Source organism: Lutzomyia longipalpis, chromosome 3 (assembly GCF_024334085.1).
Source record: "Lutzomyia longipalpis isolate SR_M1_2022 chromosome 3, ASM2433408v1".
Taxonomy (NCBI): Eukaryota; Metazoa; Arthropoda; class Insecta; order Diptera; family Psychodidae; genus Lutzomyia; species Lutzomyia longipalpis.
Window position 1 is genome coordinate 10,310,648 of NC_074709.1, and position 25,357 is coordinate 10,336,004.

The 25,357-nt window shown below is 33.9% G+C and overlaps 4 protein-coding genes across 4 annotated transcripts; 3 read left to right on the forward strand and 1 right to left on the reverse strand.

Moving 5' to 3' along the window:
• Window positions 1–1,113: 1,113 nt before the first annotated feature.
• LOC129792025 (cytochrome c oxidase assembly factor 4 homolog, mitochondrial) lies at window positions 1,114–1,898 on the forward strand. Its single transcript, XM_055830741.1, has 2 exons — window positions 1,114–1,237; window positions 1,302–1,898. The coding sequence occupies exons 1-2, from the start codon at window positions 1,160–1,162 to the stop codon at window positions 1,413–1,415; spliced, it is 192 nt and encodes a 63-aa protein (XP_055686716.1). The 5' UTR covers window positions 1,114–1,159; the 3' UTR covers window positions 1,416–1,898.
• On the forward strand, window positions 1,421–1,898 carry LOC129792015 (uncharacterized). Its single transcript, XM_055830729.1, has one exon. It carries the CDS (start codon window positions 1,421–1,423, stop codon window positions 1,808–1,810), a length of 390 nt encoding a protein of 129 aa, XP_055686704.1. The 3' UTR covers window positions 1,811–1,898.
• Window positions 1,899–6,258: 4,360 nt separating this feature from the next.
• LOC129791797 (uncharacterized) lies at window positions 6,259–18,192 on the reverse strand. The gene is made up of 9 exons (XM_055830317.1): window positions 17,915–18,192; window positions 13,758–14,683; window positions 13,474–13,672; window positions 13,149–13,404; window positions 12,035–12,242; window positions 11,756–11,940; window positions 11,147–11,305; window positions 9,889–10,050; window positions 6,259–7,953 (listed from the first exon to the last, which is right to left on the reverse strand). The coding sequence occupies exons 1-9, from the start codon at window positions 18,059–18,061 to the stop codon at window positions 6,515–6,517; spliced, it is 3,681 nt and encodes a 1,226-aa protein (XP_055686292.1). The 5' UTR covers window positions 18,062–18,192; the 3' UTR covers window positions 6,259–6,514.
• Window positions 18,193–22,284: 4,092 nt separating this feature from the next.
• Window positions 22,285–25,357, forward strand: LOC129792012 (uncharacterized). Its single transcript, XM_055830726.1, has 3 exons — window positions 22,285–22,854; window positions 24,621–24,830; window positions 24,910–25,357. Exons 2-3 carry the CDS (start codon window positions 24,647–24,649, stop codon window positions 25,128–25,130), a joined length of 405 nt encoding a protein of 134 aa, XP_055686701.1. The 5' UTR covers window positions 22,285–22,854; window positions 24,621–24,646; the 3' UTR covers window positions 25,131–25,357.

The following is a 25,357-nucleotide window of genomic DNA, read 5'->3' on the forward strand; positions in this document are numbered from 1 at the left end:
ACTCTGTGTTAGCCTTGATAAACAAAATGGGCTTATTTGGCTTATTTGTTTGGTTCAAGTATGCCTTCAATCGACTTCATTTCTTTGAAATACAAAAATCCTATCCTGTAAAGGTCGCAGATTTCGCTGGATGTTATTGGATGGTCTTCAAATCAATATGGCGGAACTCTGATGGCCATTTTTATTTCTTTTAATGAATTTTTGATCTTTTCTTTTGCAAAGAGAACATTATTGCATAAACGTATTCTCAGAAAATCAAGAATTGAACAAAGGGTTTGATGAGCTCAAATTGAAGTGTTAGTTTTCATTTATTTTTTTGAAGGTAGGATGATTTTTCTTTATCCTTTTTGTCATTAACTTTAACGTCTAGAATGGGGCAGATTTTGATAAAAATCTTTTCTTTTCTTCCCTTATAAGATTTTGACATTTTATTTCTTTCTTTAAACGAGTTTCTGAAAGAAAATTACTTTCCAAAGCTCTTTAAAGTTCTTTCTGGCTGTTTTCTGGAACAACTAACTCAATCTTTTAGTACGAAAGCCCAATGAAAAGACTCTCTTCGATGCTCCCCAGAGCAGGAGCAATTTATTAATTTGCAGATTAAAGTAAAAACAAAAATGAAAATTCATAAAAATTGTTGTTTTTTTTATATTCTGAGAAATTAGTTTTAATGGGGTAAATTCTGACAAAAATCTTTTCTTTTCCTTCCTTATAGTTTTTCAGTTAAAGGATTTTTGGTATTCTGGAAAAAATTTTATAAGATTTTGACAGTTTGATTCTTTAGGTTTTGAAGGAAATTTTTTTTCAGGGTTTTGGACAGTTTTCTGGAGCATCTAATTCTTTGTTTTTCTTTTATATAACGACAACATAATGATTTAATAACTCCTTCTGTCAAAATCTTAGAATTGGAATTTATTCAAATAACTTTGAAATTGTTAGAAAAGATTTTTATCAGAATCTTCGTTAATTAAAAATTCCCTAAAAATTATTATATTCAGTCTGTTAACAGTTACACAGATATTAACAAACGAATTTAATGCTACCATGCACTTGCTACAAACGCTACAAACTGTGTAGCCAACGTAAAATTTCAAATAGAACATATAAAAGTAATTTTGTAACAAATTCAGCATAGTTTGGAATGTGTTTTGAGTAGGGAAAAATGTCTGGAAATGAGGAGGATCCCGTTGAGGTGATGCTAAAGAAAACCGGCTGTATTGAACTTCACTACAAAGTTCAGGTAATATCCCAAGATAATCCCTCTTAGAATCATTTCCACCTCCAACATTTGCGTGACATTGCAGGAGTGCATTGCAGAGAAGCAAGATTGGCGCCAGTGTCAAGATTGCGTACAGGAATTTAAGGCCTGCATGAGCAAATACACAGAGCAGCAGCGAGAAAAGTACAAGAAGCAGTAGAGAAGATGTTGTGGAGGGTCCTCAATCGTCAGGATGTGCCAAAAGCCCTCAAAATGGTCCTCGTTGTTCGGGGGGATTTGCGATTGTCCAAAGGAAAAACATCCAGTCAGTGTGCTCATGCAGCAGTCATGTGCTTCGAGGAGAGTCTCTCCACACGGCGCCCCTTTGTGGATGCTTGGAAATTGCAGGGACAACCAAAAGTTGTTCTCAAAGTTGAAAATGATGAGGAAATGAAGAAACTCTATCAAATGGCAAAAAAGCAGAAAATTGTTGCTTGTCTCGTGCACGATGCCGGCCGCACTGAAATCCCATCGGGTACGATGACTGTGCTGGGACTTGGACCAGATTGTAGTGAAAAATTGAGGGAAATTGTAGGAAAATTAAAAATTCTATAGATTTTTTTTGGAGGATTTGCAATTAATGTAAATAAATTAAAATTATGTAGTTTTCAAAATGAAATATTAAAAACATTTTACGCAATTTTTTTTTGGGTGAACTAAAGATATTTAAAATTTAAATATTTTATTTTTCTAATTATTTATGAATTTAATTGTTTTTCCAAGTTACAAATGCATCAAATTCACACAAAAGAGGCCAACGAAAACATTCTAACTGAGAAAAGTCCTCTGAAAACATCAAAATAATAAATCGTGATAAAAAGAGCTCTTGTTTCAATGTATAACGTGGACGCGAAAGGGTTAACTCTTTAAGGTTTTTTGGGTCATACGCTGACCCAAACGTGAAACATTTTATTTTTTTCAATTATTTATGAATGTAATTGTTTTTCCATGTTACAAATGCATCAAATTCACGCATAAGGGGTCAAAGAAGACGTTCTGAGTGAGAAAAGTCTTCTAAAAAAAAATTCATAGAATAAAAATCGCGATAAAAAAGCGCATGTTTCAATGTTTTTATGTTTCACGTTGTACGTTAAAGGGTTAAAACCGGAACTCCCTGATTTTTTTTTCAAACATTTCTTGGCCACACTTTTTCCGCAAAATAAGAGTTCGGCTCTATTTTTTTATTATTGAATTTTCAACGTGAATTGAGATTTTTAATTTCTAGGTCTGTGTGAAAAAAAAACTTTGAAAGCTTACCAACATGAAGGACGTTTAAAGCTTCAAATGTACTCAGAAGAGAAGACTTCGCTGCTTTCCGGCTCTATGTTATCTTAATCACTAATTACTTAATTCCCATTTTCCTCTTGGTCGTCTTTTCTGTAATTTTTTTCTCTATAAATCATCCTGAAAGAAATAAAAAGAAAGCAGAGTCAGTATTGAATAGTTGATGATTACAAATCCATTTATTCATGTTACTTAGATCACAGCAGTCTTTCATGTAATTAATATATGTTTATGTATATTATTATATATATAGTTATGTATCCTCAATTTATGTACATCTTTGAGATGATTCTGCACACTTTTTTTTTTAATTAATTTCATTTTTTTTAGTCAGTTTCACGACAAAGGACTATTTCATTTACTCATGCTCATGTAAAGTCTATAGAGAATTTATATATTTTTTTTCTTTATATTTTAATTTTATATACATTTAAAAAGATATTAATTTTATTGATAGATACTTAAATGGTTCCTCCTTTTCATATTTTTTTTTACAAATTTTTTCAATTTGTCAACTTTGTGCCAACAATGGATCGCTTTTTAATGCATCCCTGCTCATTTAACATTGTTCATGTTTTATTAGCTTTTTTATTGCAATGCTACACATGAACGCTGCTCTTCCGTGAGACAAACATTTATTTTGTTGAATTTTTTATTGTGTTTTTTTAGGGAATAAATTGTTTGTGGCAAGTGATGAAATTTTAATTCTTTTGGGATTACGAATTTAAATTAAATTGAAGAGAATTTAAGACCCAGTTATTGGAAGAATTTTTAATAATTTCAAGGAATTTTCTTCATTATTTGTTTTTATTGAGTTTTAAAAATTATTGAACTCGTGTTTTTTTAAAAGAAATATTTTACCTAATTTTTCAAAAATAATATATTTTTTGAATTATTTTAGGTTTTGTTAATCTCTTAAAGAGCATTTTAATCTTTCTTTAAATCCCAAAAGAATTGTTTTTTTTTTTTTATCTTTAAATTATTTTTTCTTCATTGCAGAGAATACAATTCTATGATAGGGAGAGCCGGAATATGAACTGATTTTAACATAAAACCAGCTTTTGTTGAAACTTTGCTATAATTTTAGCTAAAATCAATTCATTATTAAAGATCCATCTACCAATTAGGTAAAGATCCATTTTTTTTTTGTTTTCTGTAATTTTGTGTTGGGAAAAATGTGGTTTAAATATAATTGAAAGCTTCATGTTGAGATTCCTTCAAAACCAATTCAGTTTTCTTTTAGAATTTTCATTTTTTTGTTAAATTGTGTGGATTTTCGTGCTTGAAAATGCTCTATGTAATTCCCACTACATCGCTCATCGTGACAACACAACATCCACAAATTCTTTTTTTGTTTCCTTTTCTTTCTAAACCTTCATTGCCCTACAACAATATTAAAAAGTCGCTAAATTGTGTGTACTTTTAGTATACCAAAATGCTAGGAATGTGAACAAATATTTTTTTCTCTTTACATTATACCCCAAATCTATTACAATAGTCTCCTATTATGTACACTACAAACTTCTATTTTCACACCATTTTTTAATATTTTTTTATTCAAATAATTTTTCATGTTTTTTTTGTTATTTATTTGTTGTTTTTTAAACGACAAATAGATTTTCTTTTCAAAATTTCTCCCATTTATGGTTTTATTGTGTTCTTAAACAAAGAGAGAAATTTTTCTAACACAAATTGTGCATTGACTTTCCTTTGAGGAGGATATTTTTGGAATGATTTTTTATATACATTTAAAATTCTTCAAATTATTCTACAATATAATATAATAATATTTATCACTTTTATAATCTAATTATATTTCATTAATTACATTAAAATATTTATTTTGTCTATTTTTTTTAATAATTTTTTTATATTTGTTCACTTTTTTTTTCTAATCTTTTCCCCAACTAATTCAACCTGATTTCATTCTAAAAAAAATTTTAGAGATAATAAGCTTTCGAACATTATTTCTCTTTTCAATTGAAAATTTCACAAAATTTAGACGAAATTTTTGCAGTTCTTGAAATTATTTATATTAACTTTTTCTCAATATTATAAACACCAATAACAAACCCCTATGGAAAGCTTTAAAACAAGCTAAATTATGGCACCTAAAAAGAAAAATATTTTTCGACATTATGATCTGATTTCTTTTTGTTTTTTTTTTTTCATTGAATTATTAATTAATTTTATTATTTAAACAGATCATACTGGCTATTTCCTATGGCAGATTTAATATGCCATCTTTTATCGATGAGCAATAGAAGAATATTTTGATAACAACAAAAAATAAAAAATGACAACAAAGTCCATTCCTTGTGGCAACGTCAAACACTACCGTTGAATATTGTAGGCCCTAAGAATTCGAAAAATGCAATGTGTTTGTCTTTAGTAAGGTAAATTGCAGAGTTTTGCAATTATTACGTGAATTTTCATTGAAATATTGTAAAAAAAAAAGAATTAAATCACTAACAATCAATCAATCTTTTAGTACGAAAGCCCACCGAGAAGACTCCCTTCGACGCTCCCCAGAGTAGGAGCAATTTATTAATTTACAGATTAACCTAAAAACAAAAATGAAAATTCATAAAAATTGTTGTTTTTTTGGATATTCTCTGAAATTAATTTTAATGGGGTAAATTCTGATAAAAATCTTTTCTTTTCCTTATAATTTTTCAGTTATAGGATTTCTGGTATTCTGGGAAACATTTTATACGATTTTGACAGTTTGTTTCTTTCTTTAATCGAGATTTTTAAGAAAATTTTTTTTTCAGGGTTGTTTAAAATTTTGTTCTGACCGTTTTCTAGAGCATCGAATTCTTTGTTTTTCCTTTATAGAACGGCAATAGAATGATTTAAAAACTCCATCTGTCAAAATCTTACAACAAAACTTTTAAGTTGTTAAAAAAGAAAAGATTTTCATTAGAATCTACCCCTATCTTGCAACATTTTAATTATTTTTGATAATTTTGGGCCCCTGATGAAGGTCTAATATGTGTTCGAAAGCTACCAAGAATTTTTCGTTTGCAATATTTCTTGGGAAATGTGTAAAAATTGGTAAAAAGAACCTTTCTTGTGTAGGAATAAAAATTTGCTAAAATTGCATCAAAAAGCAGCTTTTTCTGCTTTTTTTGGAGTCTGAGAAATTCTTCCCGAGAGCCAAGTTATTAAATTTAGTTATTAAACTTTAACAACTTACTCAATTCTGTCAAAGAATCCTAATTTAAATTCCAAAAAAGATTTATTTTTGTAAAAAAAAAGGTTTTTGAGAGAAAGGTTCTTAATCATTTTTAAGGAAATTTCTTGGCTTACGGAAAATTCATTCAAAACTAAAGGGCTCTGGTCAACTCCCCGCGTAACCTCCACCCTCATCCTCACTCGAAACTACAGAGAACTTTTAGCTGTCATCAATCGGGACCAAGGCTAAGCTACGACTAACTCTACTCTCATCATCACTCTCTGTTATTCTCTCATCTAATTACTCTCTCAGTGCTCTTCTACATTCTCTTGTGGATTCTTATACTCTCTCGCCTATTTGAGGGTTTGTAACCTGAGGGCAGAAGACCGTCGCCAAGGGGTGGGCAACTGTTACAGTTACCGCCAATCTAAGGGTACTCACTCTATGAGCAGGTTAATATTTGCTGGATAGTGAGTCGGGCACTACAATAATAATATTTAAGAAAAAAATACAAAATGAATTAAAGATCTAAAAAATGCAGTTTAACTGATAATTTTGTCGGGATATTGCAATTTTATTGAGTGGAATAATTTTCTTCTTACGTGTTTTTTTTTTCACTTGAATCACTTCAATTGGGCCATCTTGTAAAACTCCCGACATATCAAACACTACAACCCAATTCTTTCATTAATACTTTGTTTTTTTTTTGTTTGTTTTCATCTTCCACTCTCTCTCTAAAGTAACCCTGTTTGGGGGAAACTGAGGACGATGCCTTCAGAGGAATGGAACTCTGCATTTCACACTGTAAGAGAACTAATCAGTTGCTGACATAGCTTTCCATACTCAAATTGATCACCAGAGATGCGTCTCAACTTTATTCCACGCACCCCGCTGTCCTTACTCCGTCCTTCATACACTTGCAGTTCAATTTGCAACCCCCCGGAGTACTCGAGGCTGAGATTCGAGATATCCACGAGAGCCACATCGCGATCCGCATCGACGCGATTGAGAACAAATCCCTTTGGTGGCATCTTTGAGTCAATTGTCTTCTTGACAATCTCAAGGATGTGCGTGGGATCGAGATTTGAGCACTCATGCGGCAGTGGTAGCTCATAGCATTCCTCCAAATCCAATGGTGTCTCCCCATTTCCCATTTCACTGTGCGAATCCACACTACCCCGAAACCCCGAGCTCGTCGACGGCTCCTGACCGGGGGAAAGATTATTGGAATCATTGCTGAGACTATCATCGCTAAACCCCAGCGATTTGTCACTCCCACGTCGTGCATCAGTCTCGGGGATATCCTTGGTGTTCCCTTTGGAGCTCGTTGTGGCCGTTGATTCACTCTCAAGGCTCGCCTTTCGCCCCACACCACGTGTAATTGACGGCATATCATTCGACGGCTCCGTAATCACAAGCCCCTGAAGCCCAATGGAGTTGTGAATGTCGAGGGAATCTTCGCTATCACGACTCGAGTCAGACAGCGCAACCAACGTTATTTCACTCCCCTGAACATCCGTGAGGCAGATCTGTGGATGTGGATGGGACATGGCTGTTTCATCAGTTGCCAAAACACCCACATTCGGCGGCACTTCCATTGCCGTTCGTGCCACTGAATTCTCCTCCTGAATGATGCACAAATTCGGCGATGCCGGTGGTGTTGGGATGATTCGCAATTGCTGCACCGGAGACAAATTCAATGGTTTGAGCTCATAGAAATTCCCCGGAATATACCATTGAGCCCCCTCTGGTACATTCCCCCCACCACTGTCCATTGTGAGATCTAGCGGCTGATTGGATTCCGATACCGCCGAAGTACCCTTGGAGATTGATCCACCGCCCGTATTGAGTCCACTAATACCCTTTGTTATCTGATGCATTGGGGACGTATTGAAGATAGGCGATGGGCAGGCACTTCCGCTGTAATGAGCCAGGGGTGAATTGAAGCCACTCGTTTTGCCAAAGTTCCCCGGAATCGGCGATACACTTTGGCTGTGACTGGCCGGCGATGAAACATCCAGGCCATTGTTACCCGAATGTGCCATAAGACCGAGATGATGTGCCAATTCAAGCGGCACCCGTCGTGTTGTCACAATACTATTGGCCGTTTCAACACTTATTCGACACTCATTGAGCAAACGCTCCAGGCCCGACATTAGCATAATCATCTTATCCGCTGGAATATCGATGTCATGTGCTGCATGATCCTCATTCAGTCTATAATGTATCGGGGATCCTGAAAAGCAACAAAAACATCAAAATTCAAACAATGGGTGGTATTCTAGGATAGAGACACCTTTCAAGATCAAGATAAAAATCAAAATAAAGACCAAGACTGTCGGTATTCTACTTTACGACGAATTATCCAGAAAAGTAAAATCAAAATTTGCGTTATCCTACTTGTCAGTTTCTTGGTTTCAGCTTCGCGCCAAGAAAACTTTAGCGATATCTCTTTCTAACGCATTAATTTTTTATATTGCGCTTTCTCGTTCACTCTCGGATGACAATTGAACGAAAAAACACTTTATGGGAATTTCTTCCTTATGACCATTACATGCAGGAGCCTTGATTGTATAATCTCGGCTATTATTCCCAGGCATTATTGCTCCGGGAATGGAATGTAGGTATATTGTCAGAGAGGTGCTTTCTGCCTCCAGATTTTGATAATTTGGTGGTAACTGTACCCCCAAAGATGGGTATGCTACTGAAAAATTTTGAATTTTTCGTAGGAATCATGGTCACTTCTTCTTGCAATTGATGGAGTGACCTCCGGATTAGGGATCTCATCCCAGGATTGTCATATCCTGGGATGCTGGTGCAAAAATGTTTGTTTTTCGCCGGAATTGTGGTCACTTCTCATTGGTAATGATAAAGTGATCTCCGGATTGGGGATCTCATCCCAGGATTGTCACATCAATAGCAAGATGGAGTGAAAACAAATCCGGCAAAAACTCGTCATTTTGCATCTGCATCCCCTATTTGTTCAAGAGTTTTCTTATCTCCCATAGCGAATTTACTTTGCCTTTACCTCATTTAAAAACCAAGTTTTCAGGCAACCTCTGAACAGTCTTGGAATTTCACATAAATCCAAGACATTTTACGTTATAATAAGACCGTAAATCTCTATCGTAGAATACAGAATCTTGGAATATTTTTATCCAAGCCTCTTTTGACAACTCATTTTGTAAATCTTGATTTTGATTTTGATTCGTATCTCAGAATACTAAAAGTCTTGGAAGTTGTATGGAGAAACAAGATTTTTAGGTTATGGTTCGACCGTAAATCTCTATCTTAGAATACCAAATCTTGAAATATTTTGAATTTCCCAGATTATCCTGAAAATTTCTTGGAATATTAAAGTAGAATACCAAATCTTGTTTTTTTTCTTTATTTTGATCTTTATATTTATCTCAGAATACCGCCAAATGTTTATCAATTCTTGATGTAGATGGAAAAAATTGGATATTCTTGAAGGCAAAATTCAAATGGCTATATCTCCGCCTATTTACCAGGTTTGGAAAGGAAATTAAATTACCTTTCCAACAATACTCTATTCATCAAAATCAGTGCACTAGCGGCCGAGATGCAAGAGGTTAAAGTGAAAAGTTATGAAGAGTTGGAAAAAGTATCTTCCACCTAGGTTTACTAAAATGGCTGCCAAAAATTAACGGGTTGGCTGATTTTCAAAAATTTACCAGTTTAGGAAAGGTGAGAAATGTACCTTTCAAAAACTAGTAAATTTTTGAAAATCGGTTGACCATAGCCGGAGATATAGAGCCATTTAAATTTTGCCTTAAAAAATTTCCCATTTTAGCCTTGCCCAGAAAAACTTTTCGCGGGTAGTGTAGGTATATCAAATAAAGACATTTCAAAGCCAATGGCTTCCGAGAATTGGCCAAAAATAAATTTGTATTTTGCGCAAAACATCATGCACTTTTTCCTGAGCTTTCACCTACGCACTGAGGCGCTTCATTCATCATTTTGTGGGTGAGAGCTTAAGATATGCAGAATTTTTTTTGCATGGAGTAATTTATTTTTGGTGGATTTCGTGAAGCTGTTCAGTCTTCAGTTCGAGAAACTCTCTAATCCTACACGCAAATTCCCTTTACCCCAAAATAGGTATCCAAAAACACACAGAGAAAATGGAGAATTAACAGAAAAAAAAACTTACCCGGCAAACTGACAGAATTATCAATAAGTGGAGGACTTGGTGTGATGAGAAGATTTCGTTGAGCAAGTCCCTTTTGCAGTTGCTGACACTCTTGGAGCGGTCCCTGAAATTGTGTATTGATCCTGGAGCCCTCAGAAGCACGCCTCACCGGACTATAGCGACCTATTTGGGTAAGGACAAAAGACAAATAAGCTCTCATGAATGAATTGATAAAAACGCGTTGTTTTTGTATTGATTTTCTTTGGTTCTTGTACCTCTTGTAAAGGAGCAAATGCAGCTTTTTTTTTTTTCAAAAATTTACTTTTAAAATAATTAAGTAAATACAGATTTAGCCTAAATGATATGTAATGATCACACCTTAACTGTATATTACCTACCTCTTTTCTCACACAATCGTCCATCTCAAAACATCGCGAGGAGTTTTTATCCTTCTTGTTTTCTTTTTGCAAAATTATACATAAAACTTTCATCAAAGGATATTTTAAACATTCACACAAAGGGTTAAATTCACTAGTCAGACAGATTTAAGATTCCTTTTAAGGTTCTTAAAGGTTACTTAAGATTCTTTAAGTTTTCTTCCAAATGTCTTAAGTTTTCTTAAGATTCTTTGATAAAAACATTAGAAATTTCTTAGAAAAAATTTAAGATTCTTAAGTTTCTTAATGGGAAACTAAAGATTTCTTAAGTAAATCGAGCAAAATGCATATTTTTGATAATTTTTACGAATTTAGCTTGATTAAAGATTTCTCAAGTTTTGCTTAAAAAAACTTTAAAATCTTAAATGTTTTTTAGAAAACCTTAGTTGAGCTTAAGGTTTTTCTAAAGGAATCTTAATTTAAAAAATCTCATGAAAACTTAAGACATTTTTAAGAAAACTTTAAGAATTTTAAGAAAATTCAAGTCTTTCTTAAGAAAACTTAAGTCTCTCTAACTAGAGAGTTTCAACCAAAGAAATTAAAATTGTGTTTTATTTTTTTTATTTTAAGAAAACCAAAAGATCAAAATGTGAATACAAAATGATATTTTAAGCCTATGTTGCACATGATAAAAAAAAAATATTTAAAAAAAATGAAATTTTGAATTCATTGATTTAGACAAAAAAAGGATTTCCAACAAAACAATTTTCAACAAACTTTTTTCATTTATTTTAATCATGTGCATTAGGGCGTTATAGGAAAACTAAACTAATAGAGAGACAGAGAGAGAGAGAATAAAAGGTCAAATAATAAAGAAAAAAAAAACACGTTGATAAACTCACCAACTTCCTGCACAGTTGGCAATTTGCAGGCGCGTCCATAACGACGTGCAGCACTTGTATTTTGCTGCAATTGCCCCTGGGAATTTTGCATGAGTGAAGGTGGTAGATAATTCCGATTCATGCGTGCTTCCACTTCTCTGATCAGTTCGGGACTTATGACTAAACACATTTGTTTTTTTTTGTTCAACACCAAGCAGCCAAAATCATTTTTTTTATATTATACATCCAAGCAAAAACCAAAAAGTAAAAAAAAAAAAATACAAAAAAAGGAGTGAGATTAAGGAAAACAAACATAATGGACAAAATTAAAAATTTGCTAAATAAGAATAAAAAAATATATTTAGAAGTAAAAAAAAGGAGAAACTTTAGAGAAAAGAGGTGAGAGGAATTATTTAATGTTTTTATTTTTTTTAAAAGAAAATAAAGGTGTTGAAGAAAACGGTCAAAAAATATTCATGCAACCACCTTTAAAAGTTCTACAGCTACGAAAATTCTTTTAGAAGAGGAAAAATTTTTACTGTTTATCCGTTGTTTTTGCTTTTTTTTATAGCTACAAATCCTGGAATTTTTTTGATTGTTTTCTGTGGTCACCAACCACAATGGTCTTACCTGGTGGTCTCTCGGTCACTGTCAGCAATCCACTTCTTCGAGTTCGCCCCCCACTGGATCCCCCAATCACCGGGGAGTGCGTCAGAGGAGGCTCCATTGGACTACTAACAGTACTCGGAGGGGCCGGTAAGTCATCAGTGCATCCCACCGTATGGCGTTTTGAGCAACCACGTCCATGCATATATCTTTTTAAAAAAAAATCATTAATAATGGGCCTAATTCAGCGACCAAGAAACCCTTGAAATCTTTAAATTTTGAACTGAAACTTCCTCATCTTACCTCTGAATTTCGTCATTAGACTCATCACCCACTTCAATGGGTGATGTTTCAAGCCTCGATTCCACCCTTTCGGCACTTGTAACTGCAAAACATTCTCCAGCCGGTGGTGGATTGTACAGTGTCTCCATATTTTGTCCACTTGTGCTCGTGGTTGGGTAGAAAATGTGCAAATTGGCGCCTCCATCGGAAGCTCGTCGACCAAAAGAACCTTATTGAATGCAGAAAACCCACCAAATGAAATAAAATGCAAAAAAAACGGCCGTAGGGTGGAATTCACTACTTAGTCGAGCTTAAAATTTTAAGTGGTTTTTTTAAGTCGGTCTTAAGGTTTTAAGTCAGTTTTAAAAGTCTCACATAAAATTTTAAAGTCGATTTCAAAATTTTTATGAAATAAAATAAAATAAGATAAAGTGGGCCTTCTCAACAACATTATGGGAAAGCCAGTCCTGTCCCTATTATATATGGGATGTAGACCTACAATATTTTTTAAAAATAATATTTAAAAAATAAATAAAAAAATAAGATAAAATAAAAAAAAAACAATATAAAAAAAAATAAAAAAATAAAAGAATAAAAAAAACATTAAAAAAAGAATAAAATAAGAAAAATGAAATAGAATAAAATAAAATAAAAAAAAGCAAATTTTGCACTGTTTGATTCTCAAATTCTTTGTTTAATGGCTTCGTTGGCTTATATGGGAAAATGTATGAAAATATTAAAAAGTATTTTCTGAAATGAGCAGGAGTTTTAGACTTGCTCGTAAAAAAAAAGTTTCTTATAATTTTATGAAATAAATGGAGCAAAATTTAGCTTGATTGCAATTTATTGAAAGTTTGGGGTTATTTTTAGTTAATTCTACTGCGCTATTAAATCTGGGACTTCATAATATTTTAATTTTAATTTTATTTTATTTAATTTAATTTATTTAATTTATTTTTTATTTTATTTTATTTTAAAGTTTTTTTTTTAGTTTAATTGATTTAATTTTTTTTAAATTTCATTTTATAAAAATTTTAAGTCAGACTTAAGTTTTTTTTTCAAAAAAAAAACTCGCTTAAAACCTTAAGACCGATTGAGCAGTAAATTCCGCCCATATATAGCTTAAGAGACTTACTTGCTCCCATGACTGTTGGTGGCTTCAGCAGATGCTGGTCTTTGATGGTAAAATTGTGTAGCGGTTGATTTTGCAACATTGGTAGATTTACAGGTAAATTTGTTCCGCATTCAGTGCCAAATTTAAACGGAATCGGCGGTGCGGATGGATTGACAAGGGCCTGCTCGTGTGCCACATCCCCAGGGCCCACAGTGTGCCTCCTTGTATTCCCTCCTGATGTATTTGGTGCCAGTGGGAAGTGCTGTACGCCAAGTTGCTACAAATTTGTTATTTTTTTTTAATGTTATTTCGATATTAAAGAAAATGAAAAAAAAAAAATAAAAACCTGAGTTGGAGGTGCAGGAATGTTTGTATCGAAGTCTGTATCGATAAACTTCTCAAAGTCTGTACTCAAATCACATGGATTGTGGGTTGTGAGGAAAGGCATTCCACTATTTGTGAGTGGACTCAAACGATCAATTGCCTCTGTCTTTGGAGGCTCACTCCTCTCCACGATTCCCGTGGTAATACTCGCTTTTCTCGATCTGCACAATCATATTTTATTTTTTTAAGTAAAATATTTTAGTAAGAATGACGTGAAAGTTAAACTGCAAAGGAAAAACGCCTCACCTGGGATACATGTAGTTTCCATGCTGTTGCAATCTCTGCTGCTCGCGTTTTTTGCTCTGTAGCTTATCCACGAGAAGATTGTAGATGGCATAGATGTGATCATAGCGATTCTCATGCACCGATTGAGCTATCATGTCGGCTGTCAGGCCGGGCAATTGAAGCATGTGCGTCATAACTACGGAATCGAGATTCATGGGGTCGCTACTCCCCAATGCCGCTACCTCCTCAATCATACCCGTCCATTGGGCCATCCATGGGTGCCGTGCCACCTGCTTCAGTGTATACCGGCGCTCCGGTTGCACGAGTAGCATATGCCGTATGAGGTCCTCGCAAGTTTGCGACATAAAGAAGGGAATGCGAAATTTCCCCGCAACAACCACACTTCGTAGATCATGCAATGTCGCCCCGTCGAAGGGCAGAGCACCGCACACGAGGACATACAGTACAACCCCCAAGCTCCATATATCAGCCTTGGGGCCATCATATTCAAGCCCCTGAAATACTTCCGGGGCTGCGTATGGCGGTGAACCACACCACGTACTCAGGGGCACACCGTCCGTGAAAGTATTACTAAATCCAAAGTCCGCCAATTTAATGTTCATCTCATTGTCCAAGAGAACATTCTCGGCCTTCAGGTCACGATGCACAACCCCCTTGCGATGGCAATATTCCACTGCGGAGACTATTTGGCCAAATACCCGTGATGCCTCCTCCTCCGTCATCCGTCCATGTGCCACGAGGTGGTCAAACACCTCACCACGCGCCGCATGCTCCGTCACGAGGTAAATCATCGACTTGGATTCCATCACCTCGTACAAACGCGTTATATGCGGGTGGCGCAGTAATTTCAGCACCGAGATCTCCCGGAAAGTCTTTTGTAAATTCTCCTCGTCCAGGCATGTTTTATCAATTATTTTAATTGCCACCTAAAGGAGAAAATTTAACATTTTCTTCTGTATCTTTCATAATTTAAAAAAAAAATTGGCGGATAATTATAGATTTCCCAAGTTTAAAGATAAATAAAACGCAGGATATTTATTTTTTTATTTATCTCAATTTTAATTCGTATGACATTCCGGAGATTATTGTCCCCTTCTTCAGGTTAAAATTCATGAGGAAATAGAAGATTTATTTATCAATGATATAATAAAGCATTTTGCGGATGTTCTCATCGAAAAAATTGTCATAAAACAAGCAGAATTCATAAAAATACGTATTCAAAACAACAATGAGTAAGAGGAATTTAAAGTTTTTATATTAGGTATTAAACTGAAAAGAAAAATCTTTATTGTTGATACAGAGTGATAACAAATACATAAAGCAAAAACATTGTAAATGAGCTTCTCTCTGCGTTTGGAGTCTTGTCAATAGATTATCTAATTCTATAATATTTTCCTTCCGGACTCTTATGCTAAACTCTATTACTATCTCACAACCTATTTGGCTGTGTGAATTTATTTGTGTGCTTCCCTTTTAGTTTATGTACAAACCACATAATCTATATAGAGAAAATATAACAAAATAAGCAATTTGTTATTTCATTCATACATATCTACATAATGTATATAAAATATGTAATGTAAATTTTCACGTGAACCTCAAACAAATTTTACAGAGAAAACCTTGACTTTAAATGGTCGCCTCTGAAAAATAAATTCTTTTTTCCTTCTTTTCTCTCAAAAACGTTTTCATTCATTCGTAGAAACATTTATAGGGAACAAAAAAAAAGAAGTCAACCACATAAGAAAGATTTAATAGTGATAATAACAAATTGAAACATTTTAACAACAATCGCAATAAATCCCTTATAATGTGCGCTTAGGCGGGAAAAAGCTCCGACAATATGATAAAAATAATTCAACTAAAGATCACAAGATTTCAATTAAAGTCTCTTTAACTTATTCTTCATCTCCTCATACCCATTATTTCTTCTTACTGCTCCACATATTCATTCGCTGCCGCACACTCTGCTCTGTGAGACTCATTCTTACACTACACACCGCGTTTGTGAACTGTTTGAAATCCAAAAAGGGGCTATTCATTTCAAAATCAAGTGTCTTTATGTTGAATTTTGAAATGAGTCTTGTTTTTTGAGACGATTCAAAAGAGAATTTAAGTAATTCAAAGAAATTCTTTTAAAGAGATAACTGAAGAATAAATTCTTAATTGAATTAAAGAATTATCATTAATTGCGAGGAAGCATCAAATTTTGAATTCTATGATTAAAGCAAAAATAAAATCAGATTGATTAAAAGAAAATAATTAGACGAGAATATTAGAAAGAAATCGATTTTTCTGAAATAAATTCTAGCTGTCTCATTAAAAATATCTAGCCTACAAAATCTGAAAATAAAAAACGAGTCGATTTTTTTTTTTATTTTTCAAGAATTTTCTATGTCAGCAATATTATTTTTTAAATTATTTTCCAGGAATGAAAGAATCTGAATACTTTAGACTTGAGGACTATGGGTGAAATTCACTATTGAGACAGATTTAAGTTTTCTTAAGATTCCTAAAAAAAAAAACTTAAGATTTCCTAAGAAAAATTTAAGATTTTAAAGTTTTCTTCAAGTTTTTTTTTTAACAATTTTAATAAATTTTAAGAAAACTTAAGCCTTTCTTAAGAAAGTCTTCCTTAAGGAATCTTAAGTGTGTCTGAATAGTGAATTTCATTCTATGTCTTGATAGAAACTATATCTTATACAAACCAAAAGGTTATCAATGTTGGGAAGGCTTTACCTAGAGACCAGACTAACAAACTTTAAGTACTAACGGTTATAATGATTTTTATGGGGGTCTATATTTCCTGGTCATATCTGGGTTTAAAATGTTAAAAGATAGATGTTAAAAGAATCATAATAATTTAATTTAATTTCCCTATACGGCGCCAAAACTTTTTCAATACAATTTTATAGGTTTTAACATGAAACTTAAAAAATTCTAATATTGTTGTTTAATGTTTAAAAGTCATCAAAGAAAACCTATAAAAGCAAATTGTGAATAAGTAGAATAAATTCTTATAATGACTGCAAACATTGGATAAAAAACGATAAAAACATATAAATCCTCAACGTCTTGACCGATTTCAATCAAAATAAACTTCATTGTCTTAAAAAATGTGGGACTATCATTAACTTTACGATTGTAGTTAATCATATAATCAATCCTATCTTAATCAATTTGAGAATTAGTAAAGAAAATATAATTGATAGGAAAAGTCGAAAAATCATTTAATTTATTTTATGTGGAGCCCTTTGGGAAACCCCATTGAATTCCTCCCCCTTCTAAGTCACGTTTCACGAAAAGTCACGGAAACTTCTTGGCCAGATTTCTTGTGAATCCTGACAATCTCTAGAGCTCCTCATGTGACCTTCCTTCATCTTTTTTAGCACGTGCAGTGTTTTCCTTCCTACCTATACTAAAACTACATCAAATTCCACTTCCGTATTTTCCGTTCTATATTGCACAGGATTTCCCAGGCAGCGTGACACGTGCCACACTGTGTGTGTTGCCTACTTGGGATCGTGGGAGTGTGGGGCCCATATTTTCACGCGGAGCGACGCGCTTTGGAGGAGAGACAACAAGACGGGAGTGATAAGGGTGTTCTCACAAGCGCCCAGATAAGACAATTTCACATAGTAGAGGAAAATATTTGTATTATTTTCATTATTCTCGTTCGTTTCGTCGTTCCTCGCTCTCTTCCTTTTTCTCACACTCCTCCTCTCGCCATCATCTCACGCGTCATCACCGGAGAGAAAACATTCTTCCGGAGACTCTCTTTGCACACTACTAAACTTCCCGGATTGTCTCTCTTTCTCTTGGCAACGCACGTAAAAGCCCACAAAAAAGGCTCCGCACGATTGAAAAGGGAGAGGGGCCCTTGAAGAGGTGAAGGTGCGTTTTTTCCGTGGGGCCGTCGCAGTTGCACCTTGAGTCTCTCCCCCATCCTTCGCGCACGTAACTTTTTTTTTCTCTCTCTCTCATCTTCATCGTGGAAGTGCGAGGGATTGTCATCGAAAAAAAGGGAAACCGGACGGAAATTGGAGGTCCCACCTTGTGCAGGGGAATGTGGGAAATTCGAATGGGGGCCAATTTTGCGGGAGAACCCAGTGGAAAATGCATGGGAAAAGGAAAACTTTTTTTTCTCTCTCATTTACCTTTGACTTTGTGACAAGATTCGAGGCGAGTTTCACGACGGCAAAATTTCCACGACCCAGCGTTTTTCCCAGCTCATACAGTCCAACGCGCACAAGTTTATCTACGGGCACCTTACTAGCAGTTTGCACTGCATAATTTTCTGCCATTTTTCACGAGAACCAAACATTTAAAAACAGAAAATTAATTTTTTTACACCACAAGAGAAAATAAACTTTTGCCGTTTTCTGCCTGATGTCGCTTCTGCGTTCTGAAGGTTTCAATTGAATTCGCGAAACATAATTTTTTGACTATGTTTCATGCATCTGTGGACAAATGTTTTATGCTCGCTTCGCAGGTTTTCAAAATCTTAGCCCATTTTCCGGGATTTTACTTTTTTGGCGGAAAAGTTGATTTCTCAGAATTTGAAGTCAATCGAATAATTCAATTTTTACAATAAAATAATCAAATTATATCTTCGGCGGGAAAAACTAACAATTACGAATGAGAGCACTATACAATAACATCATGCCTTCTCACTCAGTTCTTTGTGATTTCCCGCATTTTACGCGGGAAAGTTAAAACACGCATAAACTTTATTTAATTTAAAATTTCCGTTAGCGTATCGTCGATCATTTTTCGCGGGAAAATCCCAAAATCCCCGGAAAGCGTTTTTCCTGCCCCAAGGAGTCCTTTGGTGGAAAGAAAAGCCAGAAAACTGTTTTAAATAGGAGAAAATTGTTTTTTCTCTTTTTTTTACTCATTAACACAAAAAGTCAGGCTCCTTTGTAAATCTAATTAGAACATAATATCACAGAGATCATAAATTCTTTATTATTTAGAACTCCCACATAATAGGTATAGAAATAGATTCTAAAGCAGTAAAAAGTACATAATTCTCTATAAATAATTTCAGATAATAAAACCTATAGAATAACTCCCACGCCTTTCTGTAAAAAAAATCTTTTATTTATTCCTAATACTTCTTATCTTCATCTATATAAATATTTCCAGTAAAGTCGGAAAAAGGGGTTTGTCACCTGTGCTTAAGTTGTATCCTGTAGCTTACAATTGTATTTGGGGCCCCATGTCGTGATTAATTGGTCAAGGGAGGGAAGTTGAAAAAATTCATGAATGAAACAACTTCCTTGTAAGATCTGGGTGTATCCTTTACATCCATTTTTTTGCTTTTCTCTCTTATCCTTCTTCCTTTCCACAACACGCAGGAAAGATCTTACAAAAATGTTTTTTTTTTATTCCATCCGCACAGCATGTTCCTCTGTGTTGCGCTGTCTTGTGCTTAGAGCTGCAGCCAGCAGAGCCTGCAAGGTAATGGAAAACGAAGAGGAGGAGGAAATATATAGGATGAAAGAAGAGCCTCAGAGTCGGAAATTCCTCATTAAATTTGACATCATGCTCTGTATTTATCATTCCAATTTAGGACGACTTCCTAATTAATGTTGAACAAGACATCAGGTCAAATGTTGAGTGGAATGAGTCCTTGTTCAGCAACCAAAGTGCACAACATCCGCCACACGACGCATAAACTTTCACGCCAATTTTCCGAATGCCTCAAGTTAGGAATTTGGGGATAGGAAATTGATAAAAATACATGTTCCACCGCATACCGTGGAGTAATAGGTCTATTAGTTCAGTACAAAACGACCAGAAATATGTATGCCACATACCGAGCATATTCAGTGTTTGGAGGCAAAAATTCTTTGGTGTATCGGAAGCAGGGTCGGAAGTGATTCTCTTGTGGCATATTTTTCTGACCAAAATGACAATGTTGAAAAAGCATCATTGAAATATTGAAATTAATATTATTCACATGTCATCGTCATCCGGAGTTAGAGAGTGAACATTAAAAAAATAAAGAGAGAGAGATTTTCACAGATCACAAAAGACTTTGTAGTTTGACTTCCGTTTTAGGGGCGTAATTTTGCGTTTCCGAGTGCCAACAATACAAATTTCACGCGCGGGGACAAAAAATAAACACACCGAAGGAAGGCAATAAAAAGGACGACAAAGACGATTATTTTCCTTTCCTCTGCGCATATTCCTTTGAATTTACTCAACCATCATGCGCTCTAAATACCACGTTATGTTGCCATCCTTTTGGATATTGTATGTTCAAATCCCTCAATCGCATTGGTCAAATAAGTCCACACACCACACATATTTTGTCCCATAGCTCTTTCCTTTTTCCTTTAGCTAAATATTAAATATGTGTAATTGCTAATATTTCCTTTTTCCTGTCTAATTGTATGGAACAGGAAGATGGTTGATTAAAAAGTTCATGCTCCCTTAAATTTATTCTCTTTTTAAATGCATTTGTACATTGAATGAGACATAATGACGTCATGATTTAGATTTTTGAACAAAATTTTATTTTTAGCAGCTACTAGTGTAAGAAACAAGGGGTGTTAATCTGTCGAATATTTTGATTTTTTTACCGAATAATTTGAAACCAACTCTTTCGCTTTGAATTTAACCCTTTTTGAGCTCGAATTTAATCCCTTTTGAGTTTAAATGAAATTTTTTTGGATCTTCCAAATTGTGCTTTTTTTAGAACTGAAAGTTAAAAATTTTTCGGCTTGAAATTTAGTCATTTTTCAACTTGAATTTATAGAAAATTTTTGTACATTTCGACTTAAATTAGTTGGTGTTCCACTTCGTGGCCAACACCAAGTATTGTAATCGTCGGATTTTCCGACCATCTCAGATCAGGCTCAAACTTGGTATGAGCACGTTTCAGACAACCCACATTCCAAAAATGGTGGTGGAAAATTTTTGATCCGGCCGGCCGGCCGGTCGCCCAATCTTTGCCTTATAGCTAGAGAACGGTAACAGATAGAGACTTCCGGTTTGAAGTTTTCTATAGAAATGTGGGTGTAAAATTTCATTTTTTCGCATTTTCGAAATCCAAGATGGCCGCCGTCCGCCATTTTGAAACACCATCAACCAGTTTCCTTATAGCTAGAGGTCTGAAATTTTAATAAGTTGTAAAGCTCAGTGAGACGTTTTCATCGATAATTCATACTTGAAAATCGGTCAAGCGGTTTAGCAAATATGGCGGCCTAAAGCAAAAAGTGTTTTTTCGATATATCTCGAGAACGGCTTGACCGATTTTGACCATCTTGGTATCAAATGAAAGGTATTGAGAAGCCCTACAACTACCTAGAACATTTCAAGTTTCAAAAACATCCGCAAGAGGCGCTAAAAACAAAAACAAAAATTGCCTAACTTTAAGGGGCTATATCTCCCAACATCTGTTATCGTTTTCCTTTAAATTTTGATATGTTGTAGCCTGACTCAATATCTTTCTCCAGTCCGAAAATGAAGAAATTCTATGTCGCCGTTTAGAAGATATAGCCATTTGAAAAATTCTTGAATTTGAAAAGTTCTAAGAGCCATATCTCCTGCACTGCTTGACCGATTTTGCTCATCTTAGTATCAAATTAAAGGTTTTGCAAAACTCTACAACTTTCTAGAACATCAGAAACCTCTAGAACCATTCCTTCGAGACAAAAATGCCAAAAACTGTTTTGGTAGAACAAAAATCCGCCATTTTGTGTTATGGAGATGACCTTGAAAATTATTGAAATTTATGTCAATTTATAGCCTGTTTTAATACCTTTCCAAAACTAGTCAAGAAATTTCTGTAGGTTTTATAGAACCAAAGATATAACCATTTTTATCCATCAAATTGCCGAATTTTACAAAAAAAATTAACTTTGCCTACTAATACTGCTCACAAATAGTATTACAACGCATAAACAAACTTCTACACGTTGTGGGACACCAACTCTTATAACTGGACGCGTTATGATTGACTTTACACTTGTTTTGGGCTTTTTGAACTTAAATTAAATATTTTTTAGGCTTCTTTTTTTCAAATTTAGCTATTTTAGGACTAAAAGCTAATATTTTGATTTCTTTAACGAATCATCTAAATATTGGCCAATTAACCGAATATTTTCGAAGGTCCGAATAATTTCATTCAAATATGTTAAGAAACCTCGAGGATCCTGGTGATTTCTTTACTTTTTGATTCCTTGATACAATTCGATACAATTTGTATCCAAATTAATTTTCTGTAGTAAAGAGTCAAGTAAACTCCTTTTCTGTAGCCAAGAAGATCCTCGAATTTTTAAAATAACTCGTATTTTAGCAGAAAAAAAAACAAGAATTTGTAAAGAAAAGGAAATGAGTATTGAATACACAATACCCATTGATGATCCTGCTGATTCTCCTTAAAATATCCTTCTTCTTGCATTCTTTTCACACGCTACGTTTAGCCAAAGACATTTTTAGAAATCTTCTTGACAATAAATTTTTTATTTTTTTTTATTATATTGTTAATTTATTTTACAGTTAATAATATTATTTCTAGGCTAAAGAAGAAAAATCCATGACTTGAATTATGTATAAAATCTCTTTCCAAATTTAGAAAATTATATTGGCGTTCAAATCATAATTTTTCAATACATGAATGCCCAAAATAGATTCCCAAAATTAGAATTAAGTCAGTAATAAGAAAAAGATGTTCACCCTAATTGTCATTTAATGCGGGGGAGAGGGATTTCTTTCTTTTGTGTCAGCTGTTCCATTTCAGCAGACTTTATTGGAGGTTTTATATTCGTGAGACAGTCGCAAAGCCGAACTATGCTTTTGGACTATGCCTTATGCTCTTCATGAACATCAACGAATTCTCCTCAGTTCCACGCGATCCCTCGTAGAGTTGAGTCATGTAAAAGTTGCTCATCGTTTGTCGATGTAAGAAGTACAATTGAAATTAAATTGATCTTGAAATTTCAAATTGAAGTTAAAATTTGTGAGTTTGGGATTTTAATGCAGTTAATAGAATTTAGTGCAGTTAGAAGAAAAGGATTTACCTGATTTACCAGAGAATAATTTCGTCCTGTTCCGATTAATTGGATTATAATTCATAATTTACAAGGTAAATAGAATTTATTTTTAAGGCGGATATTTTATTCAATATATTTTTTATAACTGAATAAAAGATTTTATCAATATAAGATAATCAAAAAGAAAGTTGTTAATAAATTTATCTAACTGACTGAGTTTAAATTAATTTATTTCAATTCCAATGGAACTAGAGGAGGATATCGATCCTTTGATAATAAAGATAAAAAATTGAACGTTAATTAACTCAAAAATTTAATAATTATAGACAAATTTTATAAGATTGCTTCTTGAAATCAACTCACCCTAAACGCAAAATTTAGTCTCGAAGGAATCCTTCTTCCTAATTCAGATAGTTAATATAGCAAACAAGTTTAAATGCACCAACTGCTGTCGTTTTAATGAAATTAAACTCGAATGTGGAAGTCATTTAAGATAATCTCCACAAACAGCGTACATATTTTTGTATTTTTATTATAATGAGTCGTGTAAATCCGGTCGTCTGTCTGACCGGAAATGTGGTTTTTATGGGTGAATTCTTCCCTCAGAATATATCCAATACATATGTGAGTAATATGCTATCTTATCAGAAATAGCTCTTTTTCCCGTCTATTGGGAAACACCAAATTCTATTACCTAATAAAAAATCCTTATACATCCAATAAATTCTTTTTTTATATTTTTTTTAACACTGAAATAGATTTTGCCGGAAAATGGGTTTTAATTATAGGATCATTTTAATTTACACGCAAAGAAGAGCGCTCTGAAGGAAATTAAGAATTTATATAGAAAATTAAATCAACAGCCAAGATTTCTATGGTTGACTATAGCAGAAGAGCTGCGCGGTTAATGTAAATATTGATTTGAGGTAGTACTCACATTTACAATATTGTTTACAAAACACATGCGTGCCATTAATGACGGATTTCCGGCGTTCTTTTTTTTCATTTTCATTCATCTTTTCTTCTTCACACTATTTGTGTGAATTTGCAAAGGCCAATATATCATGTGTTGTGTTGTATATGACTAAAATAAACCTCCCCCTCTCAATGAGAAAATTTAATTGCTCCCAAGATTTTGTGGATCTTTAAATTCAATGGCGGTGGAATGAAAAAAGCGAGCCTTGAACTTTGTAAATTTTTTCTTCTCAATGAAAACAATCATGGTTTTGCTTTGAACAAATTAAAAAAGTATAGGGACGACCGTGGACAATGAATGGCGTTCTTGAAGATCGGATTTTCGGTCTGAAGTTCGGTTAACTAATTTTTATTAAGGGGCCGACGTTTCGGACTATTTAAGTCCTTCCTCAGGGCATTCAATGGACTTCAATTACGTCAAAAAATAGCAACAAACTACATTTAAAACACGACTTGCTCTTTCTTGCTAAAGTTCATTGAATGCCCTGAGAAAAGACTTAAATAGTCCGAAACGTCGGCCTTTAATAAAACTTAGTTAACCGAACTTTAGACCTAAAATCCGATCTTTAGGAAACCAAAATGGTTTTATTTTGTCTTATGACATTTTCTAGATAGGAATGTCCTTCCTCAGGTATGAGGGTTTGAGGGTCTGTAAATAAACTTTAGACAAGCCTTCCTAATTTATGTACTTGAGTAAATTCAAGTTAAGAAAGACCAAAGAAATTGAATGAAAGATTTTAGTTAGTTTCAACTATCATAATAAAATTTTTGTCGCCATTTTGAAAATCTGGCTTCACTTTGTACCTAAATTGAATCTTTCAAAAAAATGTTTTTTATAGAAACAAAATATTCTGAAGCATTTTTCTTTTTTTTTTTATTATAGATTAATTAGGAAAAATTCAAGTTTGAATGACAATGGAAGTAGATAATCGAAAGTGGGCAAATAGACTACCACCCCTCAACCTCACAGATGCTTCAGTTTGTCCAAATGAGACAAATTGCTGCTGGACAAACCTCCAAAAACCCCCAAAGATTACTAAAAAATCCTGGCAAGATAGCAGCTATCGGATACCTGAGGATGATCTTCCATTAGGTAAGTAATATTTTTTTTAAGAAAGAATAACTTCAGATAGCAGCTAACACTGCTTTTCTCTTAATTTATTTACCATTAGATCCTCGAGACTGGACACGAGCACATGTGTGGAAGTGGTTAAATGACTTGGCAACAATGGAAGGACTCACAGTTACGCCGGATATGGCAGAAAAATTCCCCATGAATGGAAAAGCCCTTTGCCTCATGACAATGGATATGTACTTGAATCGCGTCCCATTTGGCGGGAAGACGCTCTATCGGGATTTTCGTCTAAGAATGGCACGAGCCATGAGTCTCTGAATTATTCCAGCACAGAATGCTTTCTCGCGTAAATTATGTATAATTTTTTTTATAAGGATACGCCCACCAAATATGTTTGTCTTGTGCCATTTGCAGTATTTTTTTTTCAATTTGTATACCATTTTTTTTATTATCGTAACATTGCTAAGAGATTTTTTTTGATTTTCTTTTCAAAGTATTATAAAATGTAAAAGATTTTTTTTGTATGAGAAGTTTGTAATTACGAA

What these genes read in the sequence shown, in the direction of transcription:
- LOC129792025 (XM_055830741.1), top strand. Translation starts at nt 1,160, where the DNA reads ATGTCTGGAAATGAGGAGGATCCCGTTGAGGTGATGCTAAAGAAAACC. An exon ending in AACTTCACTACAAAGTTCAG is followed by an intron (nt 1,238 to 1,301) that starts GTAATATCCCAA and finishes GTGACATTGCAG; the next exon opens with GAGTGCATTGCAGAGAAGCA.
- LOC129792015 (XM_055830729.1), top strand. Translation starts at nt 1,421, where the DNA reads ATGTTGTGGAGGGTCCTCAATCGTCAGGATGTGCCAAAAGCCCTCAAA.
- LOC129791797 (XM_055830317.1), bottom strand. Translation starts at nt 18,061, where the DNA reads ATGGCAGAAAATTATGCAGTGCAAACTGCTAGTAAGGTGCCCGTAGAT. An exon ending in GGAAACTACATGTATCCCAG is followed by an intron (nt 13,673 to 13,757) that starts GTGAGGCGTTTT and finishes ATGATTGTGCAG; the next exon opens with ATCGAGAAAAGCGAGTATTA. An exon ending in GCCAACTGTGCAGGAAGTTG is followed by an intron (nt 10,051 to 11,146) that starts GTGAGTTTATCA and finishes TTACCCAAATAG; the next exon opens with GTCGCTATAGTCCGGTGAGG.
- LOC129792012 (XM_055830726.1), top strand. Translation starts at nt 24,647, where the DNA reads ATGACAATGGAAGTAGATAATCGAAAGTGGGCAAATAGACTACCACCC. An exon ending in TGAGGATGATCTTCCATTAG is followed by an intron (nt 24,831 to 24,909) that starts GTAAGTAATATT and finishes ATTTACCATTAG; the next exon opens with ATCCTCGAGACTGGACACGA.